Below are 10,017 nucleotides of genomic sequence, written 5' to 3'. Positions count from 1 at the left end.
TATATATATATATATATATATATATATATATATATATATATATATATATATATATATATATATATATATATACATGAATCCGAAATATCTGTGTTTTATAATACAGTTATAAGTATATAAATACAGTTATTTATATATATAAATGAAACACAATGCACAAGAGCAATTTAAAAAAGTATTTTTCACAGTTTAATACAGTGTATTTATATTGCATATTCCAAAGCACAACAGAATCATATTCAAATGGAGAAAAAGAAGATGGCATATTCAAATTATTCACTTCAGCTGAAAATTCTTATGTACACATGGAGCTTATGTCTTGCTGAAGCCGTGGTCTTCTTTAGCTATGCTTCAGAATCTGTCTTCGGTCTCTCCACAAAGTGGAGGTTAACTTGTCTGTCTGGCGCCAGCACTGTGCGATTAAGTGACTGAACCTCACCTACAGTTGGGTCTGGTCTGATTTCAAACAACTTGATTATCTAGAATGAAAAGCAATCAAAAAGCACAATTTTTAAATTTAATGTCTGGCACAAAGTCAAAAAAAAATATGTCTTTCTCTTACCCTTGCCAAAGCCAGATACATCTCCAATTCAGCAATGCGACGGCCAACACAGCCTCTGACTCCAAAGCCAAATGGGAGTGACCCAAATGGGTGTGGTCTTTTTCTGCCATCTCGGAGCCAGCGATCAGGTTTGAACTTCTGTGGTTCTGGGAAGACTTTCTCATCACGGCTGATTGCATAGTGGCACAGAGTGAATGTAGTCTGTTAAAAAAACAGCTGATTTAGTGATGCACATTTCTAAACTGGTGTAACCAGTTGCTAAACCTCATTCCCTATCAGGGTCACAGCACCAAATGAAACAGGTCCTACTCAATCCAGTCTGAGTGGGATTCGAACCGTGGTCTCCGGGGTGGGAGGCGAGAGATCTAACAAGGAGGCTGATGACTGCAGCCTCTAGTTTCAGCCGCTAGAGTGTTTCTTAAAGGTCCCGTTCTTCGTGATTCTATCTTTCAAACTTTAGTTAGTGTGTAATGTTGCTGTTAGAGCATAAATAATACCTGTAAAATTATAAAGCTCAAAATTCAATGCCAAGCGAGATATTTTATATCAAAAAATATCAAAAAAGGGGGCGTGGTCTTGTTACTCTCCCACGTGGAGAAGAGTGCGCATTCAGCACTTGCATCTCCCCGTTATGGTAAGAGGCGGGACTTTTCTGGGCAAAGTGCGCTAAGCTGCTCTCCAATCACAACACGGGAAGCGCTGGCCCAATCAGAACTCGTTATGTATTTCTGAAGGAGGGACTTAGAACAAGGAAATCATCAGGCTGTTTTTAGGACAGGGGAAACAGCGCTGTACAGATAAGTAAATTGTGTGAAAAATACAGTTTTTTTACACGCGAAACATGAACTCATGTTATATTGCACACTGTAAACATAATCAAAGCTTCGAAAACAGCAGAGGGAGCTATTTCAACATGTTTTCAATCCATGCATGGTGGGAGATCAGACTCACTGCTCAGCTCACAGCTGCAGGCATTCATGTAAACAGTGCGGCCGGCAGAGCAAAGTGAGTGTTTCAACTTCTCAAATTAATTCCTATGAAAGTTAAAGGTGGGGTAAATGTTATTTCAAAACCGTTTTAGAAAAAGGACTCGGGCCGCGTGGAATAACAAACTTGTATCTAATCAGCAGGTAAGGGGCGTGTCTACTATTGATGGTGAAAAGAACGTTCGCTCCCGCTCTGTGCATGTCATTATTCAAAACACACATGACCGACATTAGCCGAGAACTAGCCTAATATATGCTGGCTTTTGCTTGACTATGCTCGTGTGTCATGTTCGCTTGTTTGTCCATCTGCGATCATATTGTGATCTCACTTAAGCGATGATAATGACCCTTTCATTTCCACACCATATGGAGCGTTTAAATCCCCTCACCGTGTGCTTCAAGCTTCAGCTGACAAAATGTGTTCCACAAGTAAGATACTATACTCCTAATATATGTTTGTTTACTCTTTTCATGATCTATGTAACCCTTATCCGGTCATAATTGTAATATGTCATTAGCTGGACTGTCGTGCTTGTGTTCTATAGGGTTGTTCATGAGAACAGTTTGTGTTTTTGTGATCGCTATAACTCTAATCTTGTCATAATTGTAATAAGTTGTTAGCTGGAATGTCGTGCTTGTGTACTATCAGAAGTTTCACGAGAACGGTTTGTGTTTTTGTGATCGCTGTAACTCTAATCTTGTCATAATTGTAATATGTTCGTTAGCTGGACCGTTGGCTCGTGTTCTATCGAGTTGTTCATGAGAACGGTTTGTGTTTTTGTGGTAGAAGGGATGACTTTTTCATTGAATATTCCACTTGGATTAGTTACAAACAGATTTTGCCATAGCCGTTGCCTGGGTTACGTATGTGTGGGGCGGAGCTATCAAAATAGGGCCGAGAGCCTTTTTGGGGGTAGGGGCGTGTTTGTTTTGGTGATTTGAAATATCAACAATGGTTACCAGATAGCTCTTACCCCACCTTTAAGCTTCCAAAGGCATGAACTGAAAAAGCGCCAGAGTGAACATGCGCTGTGAATGTATATGCCGCAAACGCGGACGCGTTTACCTCAGCTTTCATCACGAGAGCTCATTCATCACAATGAATGTAATCTGACTCCTGCTGCATTTGTGCTGTGACACTTCCTCAGCGGCTAAATCCCATTATATTTAACAGACACGTTCAGTTTTTAATTGTAGTGTCTGTTCTTTAACTGAACTGACTTTGTGAAAAATAACACGGTGGGGAAAGTGATCCAGTCACAGTGATTTAGTAGCGGTGGCTTTGAGACTGGCCTCGTAGGGCAGCGAAGCATTCTGGGAATTGTTGTCTTTCATCCCCATGAGATAAAAATATTTTTTTTGTCTTATCTGTTTTATTACCAAATTAAAAAATAATTTCACATTTCTACTACATTTATGACACAGTTTAAATACAGATTCATCTTCCCAGCGCTGAAGTACCCCTTTAAGATCAGGGGAGTGAGGTTTATATGCAGGCAGAGCTCTTACTGGACGACAGTTACACTGGGAACTCTTCTTTTTTTCAGAACAACATAAGGACATTTTATACGGAGCCCCACACATGACATGCAGTGAAAAACTAGTAGGCTAAATTGTCCGCACAATTTACTATTTAATTTCCTCGATTTATAAATAATGCGCACGTTTTACTAATTCGTTCCCTCAATTTGCTAAATTGTGCGCACATTTAAACTAATTTGTTTTAACGAATTAGTATAATGTGCGCACGATTTATAAATCGAGGGAACTAAATAGTAAACCATGCGCACTATTTTCCTTTTTTTTCTTATTCATGTCATGTAGGGGGCTCCGTAATTTTACCTTTTTAGGAAAAAAGTGTCCACCAATGACGACATCATTTTCTGCAATAAGACGAGCATTTGTGGGCACCACAGGATACATCCTGCACAGAAATTACATGTACAAAGAGATTATAATATGCAATTATATGTGCAGAATGTGCTGTTTGGCAAATTGTCAAATTTTATTTTGGCTTCTCAAAGATATACCATGATGTTACACAACGTAATACTCCACCTTAGTGCTTCCTTGATCACAGCTTTGAGGTAAGGCATGCTGTTCACTTCCTGTGCTGTTGGGACTCTATCAACCTTTAAGACTCTGGTTACGTCCTGATACAAAGCCTCTTGAGCTTCTGGATCTCTTGATAGGTGATATAGTGCCCACATAATGGTGTTGGCAGTCTAGAAAATGAAAAGAAACAAAACCTTATGCTGTGACATTTTAAAACTCTTATATACACCGATCAGGCATAACATTATGTGAATAACTGATTATCTCTTAATCTCATCACCTGTCAGTGGGTGGGGTATATTAGGCTATATTAGTGCACTTTGAATGCAATTAGAACACTTTGTTCTCAAAGTTGATGTGTTAGAAGCAGGAAAAATGGGCAAGCATAAAGATTTGAACAAGTTTTACAGGGGTCAAATTGTGATGGCTATACGACTGGGTCAGTGCATCTCCAAAACTGCAGCTCTTGTGGGGTTTTCTTGGTCTGCAGTGGCCAGTAACTATCAAAAGTGGTCCAAGGAAGGTTCATTAGTGAACTGGCGACAGGGTCAGGGGCAGCCAAGGCTCATTTATCCACATGGGGAGCGAAGGTTGCCCGCATGGTCTGATCAAACAGATGAGTAGCAAAGGGGGACCAACACCATATTATTTCATAATGTTATGCCTGATCTCTGTATTTTATTTAAATAGTCAAAACTAAAGTTCATTTTTCTTACTGTGTCCACTCCAGCCAACAGCAGCTCAGAAATACTTCCATAAACATCTTTACTGCTCATTTTAACATTGGAAAGCAGATAGGTGAGGTACTCCCCAGCAACCTCCTCATTTACATCCAAACGCCTCTGAATGGCCTCCATCTTCATGTCAATCAACTTTATGGCTGTGCGCAATCCATAAGTGCAATACATAAATCACACTGCATAACACGCCTGTATCTCTTGTAGTCTATCTGAAGAAAAGTGTGAACTAACAAGCTTACCGAATTTGAATATGCCCTCCCAGCCATTGATATACCACTGCCAAAATGGCAAGTAATTGCGAGTCCATTTGGGCAGCACCACCACAGGCATGCTGTAGGTTAACATTTGTGCAATAGAGTTAATGAAATCTTGCGTCTCTGCAGGAATTTCTTTCTCTAGACAGCCAATACGTGTCTCAAAAAGAATGGATGAGATTCCTGTATGAGAAAAGGATCACAATTATTGTGGGTACCTCATGCAAAATGAAAAAAAAAATACTATTTGTTTCCCTTTAATTTACTATACTTAAGTATAAAATAGCTTTCATAACTGCACTGACTGCTTGGTTGCAATGTGTTATTAGCCTGTCTAACTACTGTTTGACATATTCAGCAATTTATACTTTGGCTACTTTCTTATAGCCTGTACTTAAATTATTTTTCTATTTTTCTTGCACAAAAATTTTTATCCTGGGAGCTGGACTAAAAAGACTGGGCATGATATTGTGGTGATTGATAAATGCATATTTAGCTAACAAATATCATTATACCATTCTTCATATCATGTAAAATAACCAAGATGACAATGGCTTTTGACATGTATGTTACCTTTTTATTTGTTGCTTTTAGGGATTGCCACGCCATAACTGTGGAAATGACTGCAGGATTTTCATACTAATGGTAAACTCTCAGGGTTTTTTTTGGGTGTGTATGACACATAAGTATACTGTACTATAGTATAGTACTATATTATAATATATATAAGTATATAAGTTTTTGTCAACATTGTGAATAAAATGTTTTCCGTCTTTTCTATTACAGTATACCCTTTGCAGTGACAGGGGGTCTGACTTCCAGGAGGTTAGTTGTTTTTGTTTTTTTATGTAAAAGGACATTTCACACTTTACATGTTGTCTTTATGCACATTCTTCGATACATGGGTAATTTCTGTTATCCAGTAACAATTTGGTTTGTTACATTTTACAAAAAAGTTACATGTTTTTCATGTTTTTAGCATTCTACCAAAATAGTGACATTTTTAACTATCAGGAATACATATTGGTCAAGCTCAGAGACTCAAAAAATAATTATTATGGGTAGATTCATTGTTCAGACACTGGTCTTGATGGTATTCCACCCTGTTAGGGACATACATAGTTATAACAAAATGTTAATATGTAAATGTTAAACAATAACAAGCTTTTCTTGAATAGTATATGTCCCTTATGCCATCATAGTATTTTATTTTATTTATTCTTGAAACAAAAACAAAGCAAAAACCATAAACCAAAAAACATATACTGTTAATGCTCCTCACCACCCAAAATAAGACCATTTTGCAAAAATATGCAAAACATTTAAGGTTGCTGTCAAATTATTATTTAAAAATGACTTGCCTAACAGGATGGAACACCATAAGAGTAGATGAGCTTTCCATCATTGTCCTGCATGGATTGCCATCAGTAATGTGTGGAACTGCACCTATATATTTTATATATATAATATTTACATATACATAATGTATATGTATAGAATTTGCAATATACACTAAATACAATTTATTATTAGAATTTTCACCCTGTAAGGTTTATAGAAAATTATTTTAAGCTATAGCTGTAGCTAAATGTTGAGTGATCAACATTTAGCTAGCTAACCATCTACAGATAAACAGAACTTTTATAGTTTGACTAGACAAACATTCTTCATAACATAGCTTAACAGGGTGAAACTTTAAGAGTCGAAAAAGCAGTATAACATTTCAAAAACTAAAAAAAAAAGGTAGGAGTGAGAGTTGAAGTGTGCTTCATTTAGTACTATTTAGTATTCATTTAGTATTTAGGAAAAATAAAGGATGTAATTTCTGAAAATGGTCCCAATGGAAATGTGGTCTTTTTTAGAAGTCGAGAAAGTACATACTAACAGGGTGGAAGATGACTTCAGGGACACAGTAAATTAAGTACATTGTAATAAATAAAATAAAATAAAAATAACTTTTAAGTTTTACATGATTTATATGGAGGCAGTTTAGCCAAGCTTATAACATAATCTAAAAATAATCTGAGTATTTAATCTTTTCATGGTTTATAGTTCTTGTGGAAGTTGATTACTTTGCACTGAGGACATGATAAAATCAAATGCATATATCAATAAAAAGGTGTGTAAATTACAAAATATTATTTTGTATGTCTATTATAACTGTTTAAGTGAAGGTCAAGACCTTAATATATAATTTAAGCCCTTTCTAATAAGTATGTGACTCGTTTTAAAATGAATATGAGTAAGTAAATCATAGAGACAGAAAAGTCACTGTAGGGCCTTTAACGGGAATGACCCTCCCCACATTATGAAATAAAGATTCTCCTCCTCACTGTCACACATCGTTCAGATGGACATGCCTTTCATTGGAAAGTGGTGGTGTCTTCTTCTGATGGAGCGCTTCAAAACAGAAGGGTAGGACACCACTTAACAATATAGAGTGGGTACAAAAAGTATTGAGACCCCCTTAAATGTTTCACTTTTTGTTATATTGCAGCCATCTGCTAAAATCATTTAAGTTCATTTTTTTATCATTAATGTACACTCAGCACCCCATATTGACAGAAAAACACGCAGATTTACTAAAAAAAAAAAAAAATTAAATATCACATGGTCCTATAAGTATTCAGACCCTTTGCTGTGACGCTCATATATTTAACTCAGGTGATGTCCATTTCTTTGGATCATCTTTGAGATGGTTTTACACCTTGATTTGAGTCCAGCTGTGTTAGATTATACTGATTGGACTTGATAAGGAAAGCCACACACCTGTCTATATAAGACCTTACAGCTCACAGTGCATGTCAGAGCAATTACGAGGTCAAAGGAAATGCCTGAACAGCTCAGAGACAGAATTGTGGCAAGGCACAGATCTGGCCAAGGTTACAAAAAAATTCTGCTGTTCTTAAGGTTCCTTAAGGTCATAAGGCTCTTACAAGAGCACAGTGGCCTCCATAATCCTTAAATGGAAGATGTTTGGAACGACCAGCACCCTTCCTAGTGCTGGCCGTCAGGCCAAACTGAGCTATCGGGGAAGAAGAGCCTTGGTGTGAGAGGTATAGAAGAACCCAAAGATCACTGTGGCTTAGCTTAAAGATGAATGAGGCCAAGTAAATGGTCTGAATACTTAGGCCCATGTGATATTTAAGTTGTTTTTTATATATATATATATATATATATATATATATATATATATATATATATATATATATATATATATATATATATATATATATATATATATATATATATAAATCTGCAAAAATGTCCACAATTCTGTGTTTTTCTGTCAATATGGGGTGATATGTGTTCATTAATGAGGAAAAAAATTAACTTAAATGATTTTAGCAAATGGCTGCAATAAAACAAAGGGTGAAAAAATGAAGGGGGTCCGAATACTTTCCTTACCCACTGTATGTATATTCATCTCTGTAACACTTGCTGGTTTTAATACCTTGTGCTGTTTTTTAAATTAAATTTTTTATGTTATCATCTACAGTTAATTTTGTGCCTTGGCTCATTTCATTTAGTACCATGTTCACCAAATAATATGATCACTGTCAGCCATCATCCTGTTTTGGTGCTGTTGTAATTGCAAAAATGACAAATAAATACTCCTGAGATTAAATATCTTGATACTATGTAGCTATATTAAGTATCTTAATACTAGGTATATTCACTGATCAGTCGAGCCAAGTAGGCTAATACAAAAATAACAAGTCAATCGCGGGTGGATGAGAGATAAATTACTCATTACTTAGCCTATTACTTATTCATTATGATGTTTTTGAATGTAAACACCATAAAAACCACATGAACGTCATAAGTTGACCTCAGACAACAGTATAAAAAAATTAAAAAGCCAGTTCATGACCCCTTTAACATTAGTTCACTACATGAGTTAACAATACTTTTACAGCATTTCAATGTGAATTTCTACATTTACTATTATATTATTATTAAAATCAAAAATTCTATCTATTAATATTCATTAATTTACTGTGGCCTAACAAGAACAAGAGAAAAATGTATTTTTACATTAACAAATGTAAATAAGTGTTACCGATTGTATCTGATATCAAGTGCTTATGGAGGGAAAGTACCTTCAAGGGAGAAGCGGTAAAGCTCATTGGTCAAGTTAGGGACAAGATCCCCAGTCGGGCTCATTTCCCGCAGATAGTAAATCCGTTTGATGAAGTCTGTGACCACTGCATTGACCACATCTCCATACTGAACCGAATCTTTTGGATGCAGCATGCGTTTGTTCAGCACTGTCCGCAGTTTGTACCATTTCTCTCCTTCTCTGTTAAAAAACACATTCACTTTTCAAAAGAGCAACAAAAACACAACATAACCTGATAAGTTTACATAACACCACGCAGCTACATTAGGCAAATGGACTTTGGCCTCGTAAAATCTCCTGACATGATTAGTCTTATATAATGTATAAAGTTTCAAAACAAACGTTATGGATACAAAACCATTGTGTCAAATGCTTTTACTCTGTGAAAGGGCCGTAGCCGATGCCTCTCATGTCACGGTACTCTGTCCACAGAGTCATGTCTCCTCTGGAAGGAAACTTCTCATCTTTTCTAAGGAGTTCCTCCAGTAAGTCCACACTGTTTATTGAAATGGATTGCAATTTTCCAGCATTCAGTTTGTACAAGGGGCCATAGAGCTGTTTTTCAACTAACTGGAGAGATGAAAAAAAACCAACATGGACTAGTGAAAAAAAAAATCAGGTTGATTTTCATATAAATTGCATTGTATCTCTAAACTGGTTCAAAGCAACAAATAAACAAGAATACTGAATTATTTAAAAGTATTAAATTATACAGAATAAGACGCTTGTTTCCTTTCTATTCACCGTCTGTTAAGGAAAAACAGTGCCAGTCTGAGTACATAAAGTGAGGCAGAAGTCATTTTAACAGTCCTGCAGTTACAGTCACATAATAAATAAACTACAGCTGCATATCTCTCAGTACCTGTAGCTCATGCATGCGATTCAGGTACCCTTTAAAGAACATTCTGTACAACAGCTTTAGTGTTTTGATCTCTGGGAGGTCAGCCACAGTTTTGAGCTTCCCCTGGCTGTCCTGGACAGTGACAGAAGCAGCAGCATTTCCCACTGCCCCTCTCCTGATGTCCGTGCTTGCTGTTGTGGGCCTCAGAAAACATAATCCAATCCTTCTTTTTGCAGAGCTCACTGCAAAACGAACAGCCATTATGGAAGCAGGGAGAAGAGTGAACAAAACACTCCTCTTTAACATGACAGAGAGAGGAAGGTGGGGCATAAGCCTCCATAGTTAACCCTTCACTATCTGTTGTAATGGAATATTGTGCAGTATTTTTTAAAGTTGAAATATCATTCTCAAGCACATAATGATACTTCAACTCAGGAGAGAATGAAAATGTACTTC

At 36.5% G+C, this 10,017-nt stretch overlaps 1 protein-coding gene across 1 annotated transcript; it reads right to left on the bottom strand.

The window, feature by feature from the left end:
- Nucleotides 1-166: 166 nt before the first annotated feature.
- Nucleotides 167-9,846, bottom strand: LOC137075562 (sterol 26-hydroxylase, mitochondrial-like). Its single transcript, XM_067444271.1, has 9 exons — nucleotides 9,583-9,846; nucleotides 9,100-9,290; nucleotides 8,701-8,900; nucleotides 4,583-4,780; nucleotides 4,320-4,483; nucleotides 3,607-3,773; nucleotides 3,391-3,472; nucleotides 563-763; nucleotides 167-479 (listed from the first exon to the last, which is right to left on the bottom strand). The coding sequence occupies exons 1-9, from the start codon at nucleotides 9,820-9,822 to the stop codon at nucleotides 345-347; spliced, it is 1,578 nt and encodes a 525-aa protein (XP_067300372.1). The 5' UTR covers nucleotides 9,823-9,846; the 3' UTR covers nucleotides 167-344.
- Nucleotides 9,847-10,017: the final 171 nt, after the last annotated feature.

The sequence above is a fragment of the Pseudorasbora parva genome, chromosome 5, assembly GCF_024679245.1.
Source record: "Pseudorasbora parva isolate DD20220531a chromosome 5, ASM2467924v1, whole genome shotgun sequence".
NCBI lineage: Eukaryota > Metazoa > Chordata > Actinopteri > Cypriniformes > Gobionidae > Pseudorasbora > Pseudorasbora parva.
Note: the sequence above shows the minus strand (reverse complement) of the source record. Positions and strands in the feature narration are given on the sequence as shown.